We start from the raw sequence: 23,511 nt of genomic DNA, 5'->3' as shown, positions 1-23,511 counted from the left end.
CAGAATCCATGGATGGCAGGCTTTTGAGTGTCCTTGCAAAGAAAGGTGGCTATATTGGTCGCTGATTTGTTTTTGTTTTGTTTTTGAATGTCAGAAATGTATATTTGTGAATGTGGAGATGTTATATTGGTTTCACTGGTAAAAATAAATAATTGAAATGGGTGTATATTTGTTTTTTGTTAAGTTGCCTAATAATTATGCACAGTAATAGTCACCTGCACACACAGATATCCCCCTAAAATAGCTAAAACTAAAAACAAACTACAAACTACTTCCAAAAACATTCAGCTTTGATATTAATGAGTTTTTTGGGTTCATTGAGAACATGGTTGTTGTTCAATAATAAAATTATTCCTCAAAAATACAACTTGCCTAATAATTCTGCACTCCCTGTAGATTACACACAACATCCACGAGCAGGAAGTCGTCATCAATAGTTCCTGTTCCAAAAACACATCGAACAAAAGGTCAAAGGTGGCTGCAGGAGACCACTGAGGACAGTTTGTGCCCATCTCGTCTTTAACAGAGTTTAAATGTGTTTTTCAGCCCTGAATATTTTATGTGGATATCTTCTGTACTGATGATGTTATGTGTGACGGCCAGTGGGCTGGCCTTGTGTTTCGCTTTTTCTGTTACCTGTTTCTTGCAGGTAGGTGGAGCTGACCTAATTATAGATGCAGCACACCTGAGAAGGCCAGTCCCAGTGTATATAAAGACACCTTGACTGAACCAGCGGGGTCTCTGTCTCTCTCCGTCTGGCACCCATCAGATTCATTTGAGGCTTCAGTTATGGCTGTTATATCATTTCAATTGTGTTTAAGTTTCTTCACCTTATCGTCATTAAAAATATCTTACAGCCTTTAAAAGCCTGTGTGTGGTCTCCCACTTGCTTGTCACGGGTTGTGACATATGAGAGATCAAAAATGTTGGAAAAAATAATAATTTAAGATTAAATTTTGATCTTAAAGTTCCAGAAACAGACGAATGTTATCATATGTATATTACTGTATATTTAACCTTTCAATATCACAGTATTGTCCGTATGCAGCTACTGAGAGACGTTACTTTGCAGACGCTCACATGGATCCTGCTGCTGTCTGCAGGTGTTTAACAAGCTTCTGTAAACATCTGCTAAACTCTATGTGTCTATGTAATCTGCTAAACGAATTACTAATGAGTTTCATTAGCCTGCTGTCTGAGCTGCAGTCGGGTTTAACTTCATTAACACTTGAACCTGTAACAGAAGTGGAAACAGTGAAATAGAGGTAGATGACAGGAGTTTGGTGGTTTTGCAGGGGGAAGTGTGTCTTCTTTCTTTCCCTGTGTGATGTTTATCAGTGCTGGTGCTGAAATATGGAAGCTGATGTTTAGAGTATTTCCTGTGTGAGGGCGTTCAGGCTTTGTCCCATTTGCATGCCCTGGACTGTGGGGGCGTGGTCTGAATATAAGCCTGGTGATCAGAGATCACTCACACTCCTGACAGGAAGCATCAGCCTCCACCTGATCATGCAGACACAAAGAAACAGGAGAGGATATATACAACACTTCATAAACTGTAAGCATCTGTGGCTGAATGAGCTGAAGAAGCTCGCTCATGACTTGAAGAACCCGTATCTCCTAAAAGAAAACGTCCCTGAATACCCCCGACCCGAGTTTCACGTGTCTCACCTGAAACACGACACAGAGCGAGGGGCTTTATGTTGGATCAGGACAGACGGCGGCTTCAAGGATCCTCACAGAGGCTTCAGGGATCCACACAAATGGTCCCTGGTGTGGTGGAGTCTGGCTGTGGGGCCCGAGGAGATCCAGGCGGCCGAGACGAGGCTCCTGGAGAAGACCTACCCAAACCAGACGAAGGAGCAGGCTGTGAAGCAGCAGAGCTTCCTGTGGAGATTTGCCACCTCTCCGGCCTTCAGTGAGAAGTCCAGGTATGGATCGTACCGCTTCACCTTCCCCCTGCAGGACGTGCTGAGCGCCTACAGCGAGCAGGTACGTTTACATTTACAGAGGTGGGAATTTTTTTCTTCCTGAAGATACAAACATTATTCAAAACTCAACAACTCTTTATCCACAACAGTCTGAGCTTGTGTCAAAGCTACACACTAAAAATAATATACACCGTGTGACCAGGAACAATCTGTCAGCTTTTCTCTGTGTGTTATCAGTACATCATGTACATTACCTCAGGTGTGTGACAGGTGTGAGTCTCCCACTGAAAGACCTTTTGTCGTGTCCAGTTTTGCTTCGGAGCTCCGCCCATCATGAGAGTGTTCAGGACCTGCCTGTTCAAAAAGAAAGTGCAGTACTCTGTGTTGGTCCACAGCCCAGCCAATCGCGAGCTCTTCTCAGAGTTTCCATTACTTCCTGGTAATGACCCGAACGCTGTCTGCGCGTACAGAGACGGACGCTTCATCTGGAGGTCGGAGGCCATGTGTGAGACACACAGGTGAGAAACAGAGATAAACGCTCACAGACAAAGGAAGAGGGTCAACAAGTTATTGTCTGTGCTCATGCTGAGCAGCAGGGAAGAATACCTGGGCTTCTTGGAGACTCTGGGATGGTAGGAACACTTGGATGTAGGAGACAGGAACAGCCTGATCTAAACCAGGGTGGTGTTGGTTTTTCACCCATAACAAACATCCTGTTACAGGATAAGGTTGCTCCAGAATGCACTTGTACCAGGACACGCTGTGTTCAGGTCAATGATCAGCTTTGTTGTCGTTCATCTGATCTGAGGCATCCAGGTCGGTGCAGAGGTTTTTGGACCATGACACCATTTGTAGTTTTGCCTGTGTCATTTTAATTCCAATAATCAAGATGTGACTGAAGTGCACGCTTTCAGTTTTAATTCAGCAGGTTTCACAAAAGTAAAAATGTGTTAGGAGTTACAGTCACTGCTCTGAGTCAGAGAAATCATGTGCCTCATTCACAAGTGATGGGAAGGTGGAGGATGGGGTTGGGGGGGCATCGTCAGTAATGTGTACCAGACCTTTGTGATGGAGCTAAATCTGAAGGCAAATACATTCAATCTACATTGCAGCCCTCAAATATCATGAGCGTGCTGCCACTATAACTATGGGTAAGTGAACAGGTGGAGGAGTCTCTGCATAGAGAACTACCAAATTTTAAAAAGTTTCCTCCTGACATCCAGTCAGCTGATCTTTTCCAATAATTTTATGTATATATTTAAGTATATTTAAGACTTTTACTGTCTGCTTTACGTGGAGTCAGATAATTCTGCCACACTGATACTGTTTGTCTTTGGCCTTCCTCTCAGGTACGAGCTGATCCACAGACCTGATGCAAGTCAGATGGACTCTCTGGAGCTGTTTGGACAGGCTGAGTTTTATCTTTGGGATAATGTTGCCATCGCCCTGCATGTGGAGAACGGACAGGTGGTTATGAGATAATCTGGCTCTAAATAACAATTAAATTTAAAAATCAAATGGTAAATGGCCTGTATCTGTATAGCGCTTTACACATCCAGTCATCCACCCATTCACACACTGGTGATGGTAAGCTACATTGTAGCCACAGCTGCCCTGGGGCGCACTGACACTGGCGCCACCGGGCCCTCTGACCACCACCAGTAGGCAACGGGTGAAGCGTCTTGCCCAAGGACACAGCGACCGAGACTGTCGGAGCCGGGGCTCGAACCGGCAACCTTCCGATTACAAGACGAACTGCCGATTCTCTTGAGCCACGATTGCCCCACAACAACAAACTAACTCCCTGTGTGAATTGCAGATTTATTGTTGTGGAGGGGTTTGCTTGTCCCAGTGATCCCAGGGGCTTTATTGTCGGAGTGCTGGGCAGTGGCCAGCACACACTGGCAAACTGGCAAACTGATCCCAGCTACTGAGACTCCTCCAGGTGACTGGTTCCTGGTTCTGGAGACAGGCTGGACTTTGTCTCAGCTAGGGTGGATATCTTAGTATCCCCTAGTTTTCCCTGGTGGACAAGAGGATATGTTCCCTGCACCTTCAGGTCAGGGAATAGGTCCTGACTGTCATCTGTGCCTGTGCGCCGAACAGCAGTTCAGAGTAACCTGCCAGCGTGCTCCACCTGGGGGCTGTCGTCTTACTGGGAGAATTCAACACTAATGCGGGCAACAACACTGAGACCTGGAAGGGCATGATTGGGAGGAAGGGTCTGCCAGATCTGAACCAGAGCTGGACTCCTGTGTGAACCAGTTTGTCCGTAACAAACACCGTTTTGGAACGTAAGGGTGTCCGCAACTGCACATGGCACTAGGACACCCCAATCCACAGGTCGATGATCAATTTTGTGATTATATCATCAGATCTGTGGCCGTATGTTCTGGACATTTGGGTGAAGACAGATGGTGAGCTTTTAACTGATCACCACCTGGAGGAGGAATTGGATCAGGTGGCAGGGGACGATGGTAGACAGACCTGGTGCCCCCGTCTGCGAGATCTTCAACTGCTGCACTGAGCTGCGGCTGCAAGGTCGTTGGTGCCTGTCGTGGTGGTAACCCCCAAACCAGATGCAGGACACCGGAGTGCAGCTGATTTGACTGAGGATATTGTTGGGTTGGAAGGAATACATCAAGGACCTCCTTAATCCCAGTCTTCCATAAAGCAAGCAGAGTCTGGAGACCTGGGGAGTGACTAGTCCATCACCGGAGTGAGGTCACTGAGGCAGTTAAACAACTCCTTGGCCCTTGGTGTGGATGAAGTTCGCCCTGAGTTTCTGAAGGATCTGGATCTTGCAGGGCTGTCTTGGTTGATATGCCTCTACAATGTTGTGTGGAGAGGGGCAGTACCTCTGGACTGGCAGACTGGGATGGTGGTTACCATCTTCAAGAAGAGGGACTGGAGGGTGTCCTCTGACTGTAGGGGGATTGGTAGGTGAGGAGTTTGACCATTTGTGAGGGGCTCAAAGTAGAGCCATTACTCCTCTACATCGAAAGGAGCCAGTTAAGCTGGTTTGGCCATGTAACAAGGAAGCCTCCTGGGTGCCCTACTGGGTGAGGTGTTCTGGGTATGTTCCACTGGGAGGGGGTCCCAGGACAGACCCAGGACACACAGGAGAGATTATATCTCTTGGCTGGCCTGGGAACACTGGAGGAGGTGGCTGCGGCCTCCATAACGCGGCCTCAGATAAGCGGAAGAAGATGGATGGTTAGAATAAACTCACAGGCTGATGTGTGTCTGACAGTTAAGCTCTTAACTAATCTTTGTAGTCACTAAGCTTTATTGTTCACTCTCTCTTTTGTTTTTCTTTTTCAGGTACTGAAGTTTGATTCTGAACAACTGAGAGAGAACCTGAACTTCTGTGAACCAGACAGACCCACAATCACACCCAACTTCTATTTTGATCATTTTGAAAATGCTAAAATCTTGGTTAACCAATTGTGGCCCGACTCAGACTCCCTGCTGGAGGAGGAGCCTTCACTCAAGCTCAGTTTCAAAGGTAATTAATCCATAATTGAAACCAGCATTTCCTTTATCGGACTGGGTGAAGATGCCAGTTTTATGCTTTGGTACAAAACTTTATTCCATAGTTGTTTTTTTTAAACTAAAAATCACTAAAACCAGTTTGTTTGTAGGACAAGCTAATGGTTCAGATAAAGCATCACACAGATACCTGCTAATCAGCACCATCCAGAGAAAACTGTGGAATCTGACCAAAGCTCTTAGTCAGACTTGTTGGATGGTCTGTTATTACAGTAACCTCAGAGCAGCCATGTTATTGGTCAGGTGATGTCATTAAAAATGCTCTAAAAGGCTCCAACAGCACAAACAAGGTCCAGTTCAGGTGAAGCTAGCAGACAGCTAGCAGCTACACCCACCTGTCTCACCATCCACCTGTCAGTTACATAGGCCACACCCCTAGTAATGCAGACTTTATTCCTTAATAAAATTTAAAAAGCTGTTATGAAGGTAGAAATGATCTGCAGAGACCAAACAGTTTGCATATAAGGCTGTAAACATGTTTCACTCTGCTGTAAAGCTTTAACATTGGAGTCTGTGGGACTGACTCACTGCTGCCTCTGCTGGACGTTAGAGGAATTGCAGGTTTTAGCTTCAAACACTGGCTTCAGTTTGGGAATGAAGACCACGTCTGTCTCTGACATATTCTCCTCTTTCTCTGCAGCGCTCTTTCTTTCCATGAGAAAACCAAAGAGGATTAAAGACTTTACTGAAGTTTGAAGCCTGACTGCAGTGAGACGACGCCTCCAGTTTAAACTGTTTGTTTGCTGTTCTGTATTTTAGACCAACCAAGCGTATTGTTTGATAGCGGTGTGGTCACAGCTTTAGATAACGCGTATTTATGGGTTTTGAACCTATGAATTCATTTTTGTGTTGTTTTAACCTTTGGTGAGATAAGAGTGGGTGGAGCATCACAGCGCTGCATCTCTAACCTACAGCAGAAGTCGGTGTTGTTGGTGTGACGGGTGGATGGATGTGACGTGTTCATGTACCCAAAGTTTAATATGAGACATTTCTGTATTTTGGCAAAGTGAAAGCTGTTTTTATTTTGTATCTGAAACACAAAGATGACTTTATTCATTTATTCACGCTTTGATCCAAACAGAAGAATAATATGTGAGTGTGCAGCGTTTAAAGCGTGGAAGTAATCACATTACTTTGAGTTTGATTCCATAAAAAGTGACAAAAACATTAGCGTCCTTCTTTTTACAGCGAAAAAACCCTAAACCTCCGAGCAAACACCAAATGCGCTGCCGCTGGAATGTGACACAGAGAAACTCCCGGATCCTCCCACTGACATGACCGCTGCAGCACACCTGCACCAGAGCACACCTCCGCCTGCTTTACAGGTGAAAATAGAGCAACAGGACCACTAGTCTTTGATTTTATTTATTTTCTGCTGTGTTTTACTTGCATCTATTTGAAAGACTGAGTGTAAACACAAAACATATTTTATTTTATGTGCAGAAAATAGGTTTAAATGTTAAACTAATTTCTTCCAGTCAGAGAATGTTGCATATAATTAAATGTTTGCTTGATGCATAAAGTTAAAAGATTAAAACTAATAAAACAAGTTTTAAAAAGAGACTTTTCCATTTGATTACATTTTGTATGATGGATTATGTAGAAAAAGTAGAATTGGGCTGAAAGATCTATCGCTTTATTACCTATTCAGGTTGTAAATCGTGTTTTTAAAAAATAACTACACTCAAAAAAATGAAACGTTGACTTTAATTAAAATTATTTTGTCAACAGGTTCCACGAAATTGCATTGTGTTCATTTAAAGCAAAAATCTTTAAGTCATTTGACTTAAGACTTTGGGAGGGGGGGGGGGGGGGGGTGTCTATACTTTTGTTGTTAAAATGTTCCGTCTCAATTACGTGCTTTTTATATTTTTAGTAGTGTGTCCCACAAACAGCAAATGTTGTCAAAAAAGTAAGAAATCTTTGGGGGTGCTTTGATTCATTTTTGGGGGTGCTTCAGCTTCAGCACCCCCAAAATGGGCTAAAATCACCCATTTTTTTACGTGCGCTCAAAAAAAATTTGAGCGCACGTAAAAAAAAGTTTGCAGGTGCAAGTGTTGCAATTTGAGGAGAAATTTATTTTATTTATTTGAGTGAACAAAATTCATTCCTGCTTGTGTGATGTGATCACCAATTTAGCTCGCTGGGCTGTTTTAGCTCAGTGAGATGAGCAGCCGCTCTCAGACCAGGAGGTCCGGGTTCAAGTCCCGCTTACGGCAACATTTTCTTCAGTTAACACTTCAACTGTTTAAACTCTTTTCCACACAAATTTCAGCTTTTTCACTACTTTTCAGCACAAATTCCAGCTTCTTAAGCTGTTTTTAGCACAAACTTCATCCTCTTCTGCTCTTTTCAGCACAATTCAGCTTCTTCTGCACAGTGAATATTTTTTCTCTCATCATATCTTTGCTTGAGACCAGAGCAGGCGTTGCTCAGTGGGTTGAGCAGCTACGATGAGGTCTGGTGGCAAAGGTTCGAAGCCTACATGTGACATTTGCTGCACATCTTTCCTGCTTGCATGCACTCTGCGTTATTGACACTGCTTAGAGATAAGATAAGATAAAAACTTTATTAATCCCTCGGGTGGGTTCCTCTGGGAAATTCGGTTCCAAATAAGCACAGCACCGACAGAAGTTATAGAGTTACAGAATATTATATATATATATATATATATATATATACACACACATATATAAATACAAAGACATATATAGATAAAAATATACAAAGGGGATAAATAGAATAAATAGGAATAAAATAAAAATAAAAATACAAGTGGATTGCACATTTCAAGTATGGAGTCTTTTGCACCGTTGACTATTAACAAAAAGTATTGCACAAAGGTAATTGCACAGTGAGGTGAAGAGGCACTACAGCTTAGTTGTTCCCCCCTCCTTTGTCCTCCTGTTTCCCCTCCCTCTCCCCTCCAGAGAGGAGTTAAACAGTTTGATGGCGTGTGGGACAAAGGAGTTTTTAAGTCTGTTGGTTCTTGTCTTGGGGAGAAGCAACCTGTCACTGAACAGGCTCTTCTGGTTGTTTATGGCCGTGTGCAGAGGATGCCCAGCATTGTCCATAATGTCCAGCAGTTTCTTTAGTGTCCTTTTCTCTGCCACTGTCACCAGAGTGTCCAGCTTCATGCCGACCACAGAGCCAGCCTTCCTGATCAGTTTTTCCAGCCTGGATGAGTCCTTCTTTGCTGTGCTGCTCCCCCAGCACACCACAGCATAGAAAAGTACTCCAGCAACCACCGACTGGTAAAACATCCTCAGGAGCTTCCTGCAGATGTTAAAAGACCTCAGCCTCCTGAGGAAGTACAGTCGGCTTTGGGCTTTTTTATACAGGTGCTCTGTGTTGCATGACCAGTCCAGTTTGTTGTCCATGTGTGTGCCCCTTCAAATACAGCAGTTTTCAGCAAACAGTTCAGCTTCCACACAGTGTTTCCAGCAGGTAGTTCTCCTTCTTCTGCTGTTTTCAGATTACACTACACGGCATTCACACTGCATTTTCGCAGGAAATGCAACTTTTTCTAGTTACAACTGTTTTTGCATTACTGCCGCCTTGTGGATATATGAAGTATATCGATCCTAATTAACTTAACTTAAATGTTATGCCATCAAGTAACACATTAGTATTCTGTACAGACAATAATAGAGACAATTACATAGACTTTATTAGAAAAACATATTTTAACTTAACAATAACATATATTTTAAGTAAAATGAAAATAAATAATTTATATAGACTGGTTAGGACATGCTTTTTAAAAAAGTGGGAGAAAAATCATCAGAAATATCAGAAAAGGTGTTAATGCGACATTTGGTGAGTTACATTATAGTGAGTTACATTACATTGAGCTACATTACAGTGAGTTACATTACAGTGAGTTACATTACATTGAGCTACATTACATTGAGCTACATTACAGTGAGCTACATTACAGTGAGTTACATTACATTGAGCTACATTACAGTGAGTTACATTACATTGAGCTACATTACAGTGAGTTACATTACATTGAGTTACATTACAGTGAGTTACATTACATTGAGCTACATTACAGTGAGTTACATTACATTGAGTTACATTACATTGAGCTACATTACAGTGAGTTACATTACATTGAGTTACATTACAGTGAGTTACATTACATTGAGCTACATTACAGTGAGTTACATTACAGTGAGTTACATTACATTGAGCTACATTACAGTGAGTTACATTACAGTGAGTTACATTACATTGAGCTACATTACAGTGAGCTACATTACAGTGAGCTACATTACAGTGAGCTACATTACAGTGAGTTACATTACAGTGAGTTACATTACATTGAGCTACATTACATTGAGCTACATTACAGTGAGTTACATTACATTGAGCTACATTACAGTGAGCTACATTACAGTGAGTTACATTACATTGAGTTACATTACAGTGAGTTACATTACATTGAGCTACATTACATTGAGCTACATTACAGTGAGCTACATTACAGTGAGCTACATTACAGTGAGTTACATTACAGTGAGTTACATTACATTGAGTTACATTACAGTGAGCTACATTACAGTGAGCTACATTACAGTGAGTTACATTACATTGAGCTACATTACATTGAGCTACATTACAGTGAGCTACATTACAGTGAGTTACATTACAGTGAGTTACATTACATTGAGCTACATTACATTGAGCTACATTACAGTGAGCTACATTACAGTGAGTTACATTACATTGAGTTACATTACATTGAGCTACATTACAGTGAGTTACATTACATTGAGCTACATTACAGTGAGTTACATTACATTGAGTTACATTACATTGAGCTACATTACAGTGAGTTACATTACATTGAGCTACATTACAGTGAGTTACATTACATTGAGTTACATTACATTGAGCTACATTACAGTGAGTTACATTACATTGAGTTACATTACAGTGAGTTACATTACATTGAGCTACATTACAGTGAGTTACATTACAGTGAGTTACATTACATTGAGCTACATTACAGTGAGTTACATTACATTGAGTTACATTACAGTGAGTTACATTACAGTGAGTTACATTACATTGAGCTACATTACAGTGAGTTACATTACAGTGAGTTACATTACATTGAGCTACATTACATTGAGTTACATTACAGTGAGCTACATTACAGTGAGTTACATTACAGTGAGTTACATTACAGTGAGCTACATTACAGTGAGCTACATTACATTGAGTTACATTACATTGAGCTACATTACAGTGAGTTACATTACATTGAGTTATATTACAGTGAGCTACATTACAGTGAGTTACATTACATTGAGTTACATTACAGTGAGTTACATTACAGTGAGTTATATTACAGTGAGCTACATTACAGTGAGTTACATTACAGTGAGTTACATTACAGTGAGCTACATTACATTGAGTTACATTACAGTGAGTTACATTACAGTGAGCTACATTACAGTGAGCTACATTACAGTGAGTTACATTACAGTGAGTTACATTACAGTGAGTTATATTACAGTGAGCTACATTACAGTGAGTTACATTACAGTGAGTTACATTACAGTGAGTTACATTACAGTGAGCTACATTACAGTGAGTTACATTACAGTGAGTTACATTACAGTGAGCTACATTACAGTGAGCTACATTACAGTGAGCTACATTACAGTGAGTTACATTACAGTGAGCTACATTACATTGAGCTACATTACAGTGAGTTACATTACAGTGAGCTACATTACAGTGAGCTACATTACAGTGAGTTACATTACATAAAACATGAATCTGAAATTCATTTGACTCGATGGTTCAGTCATAAGCTTTAGTTTTCCCACAATCCTTTGCGGTTCAAAGGGTTTGAACAAAGTCGTTGGTGCTTTTGTGTTTCGATCAGTGGTTGTTGATCAATCGTCATGCCAATGTGCATATTAATTATCATAAGTGCTCTCACAGCCCTTTGTTCCTTCACTGGCCTGGTTTCAGTCATTATGCAAATGTCCTGTTTGTAAGGTTGGAAACCTGCAGTCAGCTGAGACTGAAGACGTCACCTGATGATGATGAAACGTTTCTCCCACTGAATCTTTTTCATTCTTTTCACTGTTTCTCCTTCAGATTTTTATTCATTGTCACAGATTAGAGGAAACGGATCGTCTTCAGGTTCATCGCAGACGTGTTTCACTGCAAGTAGAACTAATCATCTATGCAATAATTAAAATATTAGTTAGTTAAGGCTCTGATATGATCTGCTCAACAGCCAAGAAAACTGCTGAAGTGCTGCTGCACCATCAATAGTGTTTGAGTTTTTGACAGCAGGGGGCGCTGCTGATCTAAAAACCCACCCCATGAGCTCTTAGCTGGGTGAACCAGTCGATTCTGTAATCTTCCCAAAGTGCTCCGACTGTCCCCGTGTAGCTCTCAGTGATCACAGACGAGGATTTCAGGACCTCTGAGCGTTGAGGTGGCCGTAGGAGTGCTCAGACGTGTTCTTTGGACTTCTTGGGAAGAATTACAAGGTTCTTAAGGTTTGATACCCTCATTCAGGTTCAGGACTGCTTGAGGTGCTTCTTAGTGTTCAAAGAAGGATTCAGAGATCAGGTCTATCAGGTTTCGTTGGTACCTGAGGTTGTAGGAGTGCCTACATATGTCATTTGTCTTTGCTGGAAGAGGTTTTGGTGACACCATTGAGGTCCTGGGACAAAAATGTGGTGATCACGTACATTAGGGTGGTATGTGAAGTTCTGAGAGTGCTTCTGTCTCAGAGTGACGCTGAAAAACTAGTTCATGCATTTATTACTTCCAGGCTGGACGACTGTAATTCATTATTATCAGGATGTCCAAAAAACTCACTGAAAAGCCTTCAGCTAATCCAAAATGCTGCAGCAAGAGTCCTGACAGGGACTAGAAAGAGAGAGCAGATTTCTCCTGTTTTGGCTTCCCTTCATTGGCTTCCTGTTAAGTCCAGAATTGAATTCAAAATCCTGCTCCTCACATACAAGGTCTTAAATAATCAGGCCCCATCTTATCTTAATGACCTTGTAGTACCATATCACCCTATTAGAGCACTTCGCTCTCGCTCTGCAGGCCTACTTGTTGTTCCTAGAGTATTTAAAAGTAGAATGGGAGGCAGAGCCTTCAGTTTTCAGGCCCCTCTTCTGTGGAACCAGCTTCCAGTTTGGATTCAGGAGACAGAAACTATCTCTACTTTTAAGATTAGGCTTCAAACTTTCCTTTTTGCTAAAGCATATAGTTAGGGCTGGACCAGGTGACCCTGAATCCTCCCTTAGTTATGCTGCAATAGACGTAGGCTGCCGGGGGATTCCCATGATGCATTGAGTTTTTCCTTTCCAGTCACCTTTCTCACTCACTATGTGTTAACAGACCTCTCTGCATTGAATCATATCTGTTATTAACCTCTGTCTCTCTTCCACAGCATGTCTTTTATCCTGTCTTCCTTCTCTCACCCCAACCGGTCGCAGCAGATGGCCGCCCCTCCCTGAGCCTGGTTCTGCCGGAGGTTTCTTCCTGTTAAAAGGGAGTTTTTCCTTCCCACTGTCGCCAAAGTGCTTGCTCATAGGGGGTCATATGATTGTTGGGTTTTTCTCTGTATCTATGAAGCGCCTTGAGGCGACTTTTGTTGTGATTTGGCGCTATATAAATAAAATTGAATTGAATTGAATTGCTTATATGTGCTCTCGTTACCCCTCTGTGGGTTTGTCAAGGTCATTGATATCATTGGGAGTCTTTCTTGTGTACTTATAAAGTCCTAGTAGGCCTAGGATGACCTTAAAGGACCAGTTGGTAGGTTCTTTTGGCACTTGAGATGGTTGTGGGAGTGCAGTTATACGTCCTCTTTGTCCCTGTTGTGATTCAAGCACTACTTGAGGAGGATCACGTGGTTACTGAGGAGGTTTTGACACTTCAAACTACCTAAACCTCCTGCTGTACATCCTCATGTGGCTTGTTAGTGTCCTTATAGAGTCGAAGGGACACTAGGAAGGAGCAGTGAAATGTTTCCAAGCAGAGAACCGCAGATGTTCTGACCTTCATCCCAGCTGCGAGCTGAACATCATCAGTGTTTATCTGTAAAGTCTGTTGGCGAGGTGGTTTACCTCCTGACTGATGGCTCGCTGAGCGACTCCAAGTCAGCCTGATGATGTCACAGTGAATATGTCCGCCTTTGACGTGAGTCAGTGACTCTGCAGAGACGTGGGACAGATTATTATCACCATGACGATGAACCCTTTCACTGGGCACTGCCTCCTGCAGCAGACGTAGGTATGAAAATATGAAATGTAAATGAGCCGAAGGCGAGTTAATCATCAGCAGGTAGACGGAGAATAAATGAGGTTCACACTGGATGACCCTCAGCAGGCGTTGCTGTGATTTGACAGTGAAATGAGCTTCAGTCAGCTTCCTGAAAAATCCTAAAATAAACCAGTTTATTAGGACCAGCAGAGCCAGGAAGCAGCAAACGCAGAGTTCATGAAGTCCACGGGTCGAAGTTAATGTGCTCATGAAAAGTGTGTTAACCTCGTAAGACCCGAACTCTTTCATGGCATTTTTAATTTGGGCTTATTGGGACCTGATGAATGTAAAAACAAAGAATTAAAGTTTTTTTTTACCTAATTTTTGTTTTTGAGAAAAATGAGATCAACATATGAGGACATTTGTTTCAAATTTTGATAGGACAGTGGCAGCATAACGTCCTCGTAAGTGGACATCAGGCCCTTGTAGTTTGGTCTAGACGTCCCAGAATGTGATGTTCACGTATGTGGACGCCAGGTCCCAGGAGGTTAAATGTCCCAGGAACGATAGTTTAGCACTTCTTTCATTAGATTTAGTTTCTTTCTGTTCCCGGTGTTTCAGCATTTGTGCTTTTACTGTTTTGAATCTTTATTTTCAGCTTCTGTTACCATCAGCATTATTTTTAGAGTTTGTTCAGCTATCATACTGTTTGTGTCAGGTACGCAGGTATTACAGTCAAACTACACCTCAGCTGTCCACACGAGATTCCTGACATCCTGGGGCCAGTTGGGAATCCTCTTCAACTGTGGCTCAGATATTTAGGAGTGATTGGAAGTCCTAAAGCTGAAGAGTTTAGGACATTTTTGAAGAAAACATATGTAAACAAAGCTACCACAAACAAAACAGGTAACAGCTGACGGGAAGCCACACCCACAGCCGCCATGTTAACGCTGCTACCTGTGACACTACCAAAGCGGTCACGCTGCTGAGCAGCTGGAACCCTCCATCAGACCAGACTGATGTTGGAGTGGAAACATGGACCTGTCCTACTTTACAGACCATTACATTTAAACTGAGCTCATGGTTTTATTAAAATGTTACGTTTTCACGGTTTAAATATTTAATTTAAGTTTTGATATTGTCAATAAAATAGTAAATATGTTTTATTTGTTCAGTGCTTTTCAGTTTCTTTTTAAGAAATCAGCAGTGTCACAGATCTTCGCTCCAATGGAAACCAGCTCAACAGCTTTGGGGCCACAACCTCGAAACCACAGTCGCCTTTGGTCTTTAACCTGGACCGAGGTGCAGCACGGAGCAGCAGACCTCAGAGATCTCCAGGCTCTGACAGTTTATGAGCTCTGAAAATCTTTGCAGTCTGTTGTTATGACATTTCACATTTTGGGAAATGTGTCGTTTCCATCATTAGACAAAAACTGTGAAGGCAGCGTCTGCACAGCAGGGGGCGCTGCAGAGACTAAACATGCTGCGTGAATCACTGATGCAAAGAAGGAAGTACCATGAGAGTTTGGGTGACGGTGTCTGTCCATCGTACTGGGAACACTGGTGAGTCACTGGAGTCACGAGGCTCACGCTGATGTTTGGGCCGTGAGTCACGGTCCGATCAAACCTTCTCACTGATTCAAAAAGGAAAACAAGAAGTGACCTGCTGATGTCATCAACTTCTTCTTCTGCTCTTCTGCTGATTCGAGTCTCTTCGCTTTACTTTTAGTAAGTGTGAAGTTAAATATAAAGACGGTAAAATGCTGACAGGCTGCAACCCTGCCTGACCCACTGGGATTTAACGTTTCTGCTCAGCAGCGCCCCCTGTGGCCTCAAAAATATTGGCGAGTCAAGTTTAATGTGGAGATAAAGTCTGATGAGACGGACGGATCGTCTCAGTCGTTCTCTCTGCTGAGGTTTGGCCCATTTCTCCTTCAGTGTGATGGCGTTTGCCTCAGTGGGACAGTTTGACCCTCGTCCTCCATCTTTGCTAACATGTTCACGTGAGCCTAACCACAGCTCTGTAGCCACTTGGATATCAAACTTTACTGACACAGCTGGAGATCATTTCATTGGAGCTGAAGTCCAGTTTGGACCCGGAAATAAACGCCACTCACACCTGATCTGTAACCACAGACTGTAGACAATGATGGAAGTAGCTTCTAGGTCAGAGAGCCTTAATCTCTGAGCTCAGTTTATTATTGTCTAGCTTACAATATAAAGTACCTTGATTTACTGCTGTTGTGATTTAAATAAATAAAAGTGAATTGAACTTCTGTGTTGAGTTTATGGTCTCAGTTGCTGTTTATCAGCTACAAACATGTTGATCCAGACGCTCTACAGAGGAGCGGCTTCGGCCTGAAACAAACTGCAGGATCACGTCTCAAAGCTTCGACAGGAAGAGGAAGTGGCTCCCTGCGTATGAAGAGACGCTCCAGAGGAAAACACGACATCCTGAAAGAGCTCAGCCTCTTTAACCCTTTGTCGTCTCTAACACACTTTCTGATGTCGCGTGAGCAGAGTGCAGACAGACGTGAGCATCTTTTAGTCAGAGTCTCCAGATGTCCACACGCTACGAGGACGTGACTTTGAGCTCGGTGACGGTGTTGGTCCCTTCATAAGTCGGTCCTGTCCGATGGACTCATGGAATCCTGCTTCATCCACATCATCTTCAAATATTTTAATTTATCTGGACCTTTCAGTTCACTGTTCTCTGTTACACTGTCACCAGGGTTAGGGTTAAACACGGCTTTACTCTTTACTTTAACCTTTGTTTTGTCCTCTAAAGAAATCTTTTGCCATCAAAAATGTTTTTTTATTCATCAAGTGGTCTGAAAATAACAGGAGGTGTTCAGTACTATGCTATGCATCATTGGAATAAGTTTTAAGTAATTTGATTTATTTATGTTTTTTTTATTGGATTTTATAACACCTGTGGTCCTCGCGGGTCAAAATGTCCCCAAAGTACAAAGTGTGGCAAAGGACCACATTTTCACACCACACTGCTTTCAAACATCTTTGATCTTGGATCACTGATGTGTGGGGTCAAGCAAAGGTCACAAGAACAAACCACAAAACCACAATGAGGAGGCAGGTGCTCTACATTCAATTCAATCTTATTTACACAGCGCCGAATCACAACAACAGTCGCATCAAGGTGCTTCATATTGTAAGGTCGACCCTACAATAATACGTACACAGAAAGTAGCTCACAGGCCTCCACTGCACTGGAGGCTTGTGAGCTAATTTTTTTACCATGTTGTGCAAAGCAATGACCAGTAGGACAAAGCACATATTGTCCTCTAGTATAATGAGGAGGAAGAATCAATGTTCAGGAAGATCCAGGGTTAGAAGATAAAGAAAATATTGTCAATATTTAGAGCACATGCTACCCTTTCTCTGAAAAAGCACATCACCCACCCGCAGAAGAGGAAGAAGGCTATGAAGTGAAGAAAAGTGATGAAGAATCTGAACTATGTTCAAGTAGGTTCTCAGACATCCAGGACATGGTAGTCTGAGGAGCTTGGAAAGAAAGTGACTGGGCTTCTTGAAGTTTCTTGAATTTTCAGAATGTGAAACTGAAATAGAAGATGTGTCAGAGGACTGCACATCTTTTATTTCAATTATGATGAAGACAAAGAATCAAGCAGGAAAGAGGAGTCAGCTGAGACAGAGGAATATTTGCAGTAATGTGAGGAAACACTGATCTGGTCTTCTATCCTTCCCAGTGACAGACGATGCCTGACTCTCTCATGTGCCTCAGAGAAAGACAACCTACCACCAAGCACATATGCCAGGTCCCATACTCCTTCAGTGGCTTTTCTACTCGAGCACTGAAAGCATTACACACAGTGTATTCTGCTTGTATTCAGCTTTTTAACGTTCACATGCCAATGGATGCATCAGAGACCAAGTTGGGGTTCAGTAACTTGCCCAAGGACACCTTGGTAAGAACTCCAGACTAGAGCACACAGAGATTGAACCAACAACCATCCAATTAGCAGATGACCTGCTCTACAGCCAACTCAGTGACAAACAAGGAGGGACAACGAGAGGAAGAAAAATGGACCGAATGCAGCTGTAGGCATATGTGGGTGTGTTGATTCTTACTGCCGCGCATCCAGTAGAGTCGCTACGGCCAGTTCATGACATCCTGAGTCTGGTAGAGAAGTTTTCATGCTGACACAAGATTAAACAGAGAAGCACAAAAAGGATATAATTTCTTGATAAAGATACAATAGATGATCATCGTTCATGACACAAACGTGCTCCCATGAGGTGTATGGAACAAGTGGGTGTTTCTCCTGCTGTGATGTAAGATCCAGGTACTGATGTGACTGTATGAGCACCAAGTCCCCTTCAGAGGACTCTGTCCAACAAAACATCCAAGTAAACCAGGGAGCTATGAGATAAAAACATGGGCAGCATGTGATGCAGGTCCAGCTGTACATGGAACATGCTCGTGCACGATGGCAAACCGTCTGTCCTGCAGTCAGGACACGCGAGTTGTCCCCAACATTGCAGGTTTCCAAAAGAAAACAATCACCTGTAACACCTTGTTTACTTCATATGACCCTTGGCCTGCAACTGCAGAAAGAAAGGTTTTATGAGGTTTTATCAGACATAAATTTGAAATGGAGAAAAGAAATAGTGTCAAAATGTTTGAATTAAGTTTTAATTAAAAGTGGGTGAAAAATCTCATATTAATTAAGTATCAATCAAACCAGATGGTGTCATTTTGACCCCTGAGGACCACAGCTGTGACTATGTGCTGCCATTTCTCACTAAAGTTCAACATACAGCACTCTGTAGTTATTCAGATCAAAATAATCTGAACATTTAAACATTTTATTGTTTCATTTTATTTTCGCTCAAAAACAGACGATACCTTATGTAAACAAGGTCTGTGGCCCTAAATTGCAAAATGAAAGGTCAATTTTGTGTTAATGTGTTAATCTTAAGTAAAACTCAGGTGTAACACTGAATTGATTGACAATTTGTACTTTGTACTTGAAAAAACACTGAAATGAAGTGGGGACATTTCTGACCCTTGAGGAGAACAGGTGTGTGGAAATCGGGAGGACATTATGAGGGTTAAGTCACCACGTCCAGCCGATCATCTATGAGTTTATTCAGCCATGAAATTTCAAATACATTTGAAATATTCAGAGCGCTGCTTTAACTTACACACATGCATTGTGCTGCTTTCACTAAACAATAAATCTAATTTGTAGTGAACTATTTTATATTATTAATTTCTAACCTTTTCCTCTAGTTGTTAGCAACGTTTACCAATTTTTCATTTTGATCTGAACATTATCAAACTCCAGTTTTACATATTTTCAGACAGTAATTGGAAACTCTATCAATACTTTTAGTTCATAATTTAATGCTTCTTAATATCGTTCTAGTGATTTCTATTTCTCTGTAATTCTATTAGAATTCATGCTGTTAGCTAACAAGTTTGTTAATGTTAGCAAACGATTTCTGACATTTGCCTTGTAAATCAGCTAGCTGTTCACGTTTTTAGCATCTAACTACTTCATTTGTTTATCCAAACTTTATGTTTAGTGATCACGTTCAAGTGGAAACCGAGTTAAGTTTAGTTTTAGCTTTTGTGTTGCAGTTAGCTATTTTAGCGTTTATGTTTAGCTAACAGTTTGATTTGTTTATTAACTGTTAGCCACACTTAAGTGAGCTATTTCAAACATTTTCTGAGTAATACTTAGAAATTTATATAACTGATGTATTTTTCGTGTTTTTCTATGTATCTATTGTTTATCTTGTTGAATTTCTTCTCCTTTCCTTAAATTGTTATTTAGGCAGCTGCTTTTGTCAATTAGTGCTATATGAACTGAATTTAACGAACACCCCAATAATAAAGACTCATCAATAGTTCAGATTTAAAGCAGCAGGATTCGATCTGTGTCATAAATTAGTGTTCAACGATGCAGAGATACTGCAGGAAAATAAAAGTCTCTGGTTTGGTTGGCGTCAGAGATGATTATATTTCATGTGTGTAGACATTTATTCACCCTGGTAGCCTGAATATCTGGTGTATTTATTGTTGCCCTGAACCTGTCTGCTGAGTTTTGGACACGGTGTGTTTGTGATTTGTTTATTCTGTAGTCAGTCGCTATAACAGTCCTTTCATCGTTTGAGGAAGTTGTTTGTCCCGGGTCATTCATTAACTTCACTTCCCCTGAATTCATTTACCTGAACAACAACAAGCCGGCTTCACATGACGACGGCGCAGACGCCGTCATGGAGCTAAAATCAACTTTTACCGTCACAGCTGAGCTGCACGTTTAAAGTTAGCATTAGAGGAAGTTAAAGAGCAGAAGCATCGTAAAAGGCTAACTAATAACCAGAACAGGCATCGCTGACAGCCGTGCTTCCTTTGTGCTGGTTCTACCATCTGGTTTTATCCACGGTTTTTACATTTTGATTCTGAACCTTTCAGGCTGATGTTGATCGAGTTCACTGAAGCAGCCTCTGAATAAATGATGAGGACGGCGAGGAAACCCTCAGCTGTGCAGGGAGTGATGCAAACAGAGACGTTCCAACATGCTTTACTCACTTTTCCTCTCTTTTATGATTTAAGGTGACCTGAGACTTTACTTCTGTGTAACGTGTCTGCTGGGCTGGATAAAGACATTAATCCAGCATTAACAAAAAGCTCCTTTTGTCATCATTAAGGTGAAAGTTCACCTCGTTTTTACACAACAGCCGACTGCAGGAAGCTCAGTCAGAGAAAATACACTAAATTAAATCATCGAGAGAGACAACCATCGCATTTGTGTGTGTCTGTCTGTGTCTGTCTGTGTCTGTCTATGTCTGTGTGTGTGTGTGTGTGTGTCTGTCTGTGTGTGTCTGTGTGTCTGTGTGTGTCTGTGTGTGTTTGTCTGTGTGTGTCTGTCTGTGTGTGTCTGTCTGTGTTTGTCTGTGTGTGTGTGTGTCTGTCTGTGTGTGTCTGTGTGTTTCTGTGTGTCTGTGTGTATCTGTGTTTGTGTGTGTCTGTGTGTGTGTGTCTGTGTGTGTGTGTCTGTGTGTGTTTGTCTGTGAGTGTATGTGTCTGTCTGTGTGTGTCTGTGTGTGTCTGTCTGTGTGTGTCTGTGTGTTTGTGTGTGTCTGTGTGTGTGTCTGTGTGTGTTTGTCTGTGTGTGTGTGTGTGTGTCTGTGTGTGTTTGTCTGTGTGTGTGTGTGTGTCTGTGTGTGTCTGTCTGTGTGTGTCTATGTGTTTGTGTGTGTCTGTGTGTGTGTCTGTGTGTGTCTGTGTTTGTGTCTGTGTGTGTGTGTGTGTTTGTGTCTGTCTGTGTGTGTCTGTGTTAGTGTGTCTGTGTGTGTGTCTGTGTGTGTCTGTGTTTGTGTGTGTGTCTGTGTGTGTGTGTGTGTGTGTCTGTGTTTGTGTGTGTGTCTGTGTGTGTCTGTCTGTGTCTGTGTGTCTGTCTGTGTCTGTGTCTGTGTCTGTGTGTGTTTGTGTTTGTGTTTGTGTCTGTGTGTGTTTGTGTCTGTGTGTGTGTCTGTGTGTGTCTGTCTGTGTGTGTCTGTGTGTGTGTCTGTGTGTGTCAGTCTGTGTGTGTCTGTGTTTGTGTCTGTGTTTGTGTGTGTGTCTGTGTGTTTGTGTGTGTCTGTCTCTGTGTGTGTGTGTGTGTGTGTGTGTGTCTGTCTGTGTGTGTCTGTCTGTGTGTGTCTGTCTGTGTGTGTCTATGTGTTTGTGTGTGTCTGTGTGTGTGTCTGTGTCTGTGTGTGTCTATGTTTGTGTGTGTGTCTGTGTGTGTGTGTGTGTGTGTGTTTGTGTCTGTCTGTGTGTGTCTGTGTGTGTCTGTGTTTGTGTGTGTGTCTGTGTGTGTGTGTGTCTGTGTGTGTCTGTGTGTGTGTCTGTCTGTGTCTGTCTGTGTCTGTCTGTGTGTGTGTCTGTGTTTGTGTGTGTGTCTGTGTGTGTCTGTGTCTGTGTCTGTGTGTGTTTGTGTCTGTGTGTGTTTGTGTCTGTGTGTTTGTGTCTGTGTGTGTGTCTGTGTGTGTCTGTCTGTGTGTGTCTGTCTGTGTGTCTGTGTTTGTGTGTGTGTCTGTGTGTTTGTGTGTGTTTGTGTGTGTCTGTGTCTCTTTGTGTCTGCCTGTGTGTGTGTCTGTCTGTGTCTGTCTGTGTGTCTGTCTGTGTGTGTCTGTCTTTGGGTCTGTGTGTGTGTGTGTGTGTGTGTGTGTCTGTGTCTGTCTGTCTGTGTGTGTCTGTGTGTGTGTCTGTCTGTGTTTGTGTGTGTTTGTGTGTGTCTGTGTGTGTCTGTGTGTGTCTGTGTTTGTGTGTGTCTGTGTGTGTGTGTGTGTCTGTGTGTGTCTTTGTGTGTGTCTGTCTGTGTCTGTCTGTGTGTGTGTCTGTGTGTGTCTGTGTTTGTGTGTGTGTCTGTGTCTGTGTGTCTGTCTGTGTCTGTGTCTGTGTGTGTTTGTGTCTGTGTGTGTCTGTGTGTGTGTCTGTGTGTGTCTGTCTGTGTGTGTCTGTGTGTGTCTGTCTGTGTGTCTGTGTTTGTGTGTGTGTCTGTGTGTTTGTGTTTGTGTGTGTTTGTGTGTGTCTGTGTCTCTTTGTGTCTGCCTGTGTGTGTGTCTGTGTGTGTCTGTCTGTGTGTCTGTCTGTGTGTGTCTGTCTTTGTGTCTGTGTGTGTGTGTCTGTGTCTGTCTGTCTGTGTGTGTCTGTGTGTGTGTCTGTCTGTGTTTGTGTGTGTGTGTGTTTGTGTGTGTCTGTGTTTGTGTGTGTCTGTGTGCGTGTCTGTGTGTGTGTGTCTGTCTTTGTGTCTGTGTGTGTGTGTGTGTGTCTGTGTCTATGTCTGTGTTTGTGTCTGTGTGTGTTTGTCTGTGTGTGTGTGTGTGTGTCTGTCTGTGTGTGTGTCTGTGTGTGTTTGTCTGTGTGTGTGTGTGTGTGTCTGTCTGTGTGTGTCTGTGTTTGTGTGTGTCTGTGTGTGTGTCTGTGTGTGTCTGTGTTTGTGCGTGTGTCTGTGTGTGTGTGTGTGTGTGTGTCTGTGTGTGTCTGTGTGTGTCTGTGTCTGTGTGTGTTTGTCTTTGTGTGTGTGTGTGTCTGTCTGTGTGTGTCTGTGTGTGTCTGTCTGTGTGTGTCTTTGTTTGTGTGTCTGTGTGTGTCTGTGTGTGTCTGTGTTTTTGTGTGTGTCTGTGTGTGTGTGTGTCTGTGTGTGTGTGTGTCTGTGTGTGTCTGTCTGTGTGTGTGTCTGTGTGTGTCTGTGTTTGTGTGTGTGTCTGTGTGTGTGTGTGTGTCTGTGTGTGTCTGTGTGTGTCTGTGTGTCTGTCTGTGTCTGTGTCTGTGTGTGTTTGTGTCTGTGTGTGTTTTTGTCTGTGTGTTTGTGTCTGTGTGTGTGTCTGTGTGTGTCTGTGTTTGTGTCTGTGTGTGTTTGTGTCTGTATGTTTGTGTCTGTGTGTGTCTGTGTGTGTCTGTGTGTGTCTGTCTGTGTGTGTCTGTCTGTGTCTGTCTGTGTGTCTGTGTTTGTGTGTGTGTCTGTGTGTTTGTGTTTGTGTGTTTGTGTGTGTCTGTGTCTGTGTTTGTGTGTGTCTGTGTGTGTGTCTCTTTGTGTCTGCCTGTGTGTGTGTGTGTGTGTCTGTGTCTATGTCTGTGTTTGTGTCTGTGTGTGTCTGTCTGTGTGTGTCTGTGTGTGTGTCTGTGTGTGTGTGTGTGTGTGTCTGTGTCTATGTCTGTGTTTGTGTCTGTGTGTGTCTGTGTGTGTGTCTGTCTTTGGTTGTGTGTGTGTGTGTCTGTGTTTGTGTCTGTGCGTGT

General features: G+C 42.5%; 1 protein-coding gene across 1 annotated transcript; it reads left to right on the top strand.

Annotated features, from left to right (window-relative positions):
- Positions 1–1,413: 1,413 nt before the first annotated feature.
- Positions 1,414–6,820, top strand: LOC146379765 (uncharacterized). Its single transcript, XM_084941256.1, has 5 exons — positions 1,414–1,989; positions 2,238–2,446; positions 3,278–3,395; positions 5,253–5,436; positions 6,121–6,820. Exons 1-5 carry the CDS (start codon positions 1,414–1,416, stop codon positions 6,174–6,176), a joined length of 1,143 nt encoding a protein of 380 aa, XP_084797382.1. The 3' UTR covers positions 6,177–6,820.
- The last annotated feature ends 16,691 nt before the right edge of the window (positions 6,821–23,511 follow it).

This window comes from Perissodus microlepis, chromosome 10 (genome assembly GCF_051167445.1).
Source record: "Perissodus microlepis isolate ML-2025 ecotype Zambia chromosome 10, ASM5116744v1, whole genome shotgun sequence".
Taxonomy (NCBI): Eukaryota; Metazoa; Chordata; class Actinopteri; order Cichliformes; family Cichlidae; genus Perissodus; species Perissodus microlepis.
This window is presented reverse-complemented; position numbering and strand designations above follow the sequence as displayed.

Excerpts from the sequence above, each read along its gene's own strand:
- LOC146379765 (XM_084941256.1), top strand. The coding sequence starts at position 1,414 with ATGCCCTGGACTGTGGGGGCGTGGTCTGAATATAAGCCTGGTGATCAG. Across the intron at positions 2,447-3,277 it reads GCCATGTGTGAGACACACAG|GTACGAGCTGATCCACAGAC; the intron begins GTGAGAAACAGA and ends CCTTCCTCTCAG. Across the intron at positions 3,396-5,252 it reads TGCATGTGGAGAACGGACAG|GTACTGAAGTTTGATTCTGA; the intron begins GTGGTTATGAGA and ends TTTCTTTTTCAG.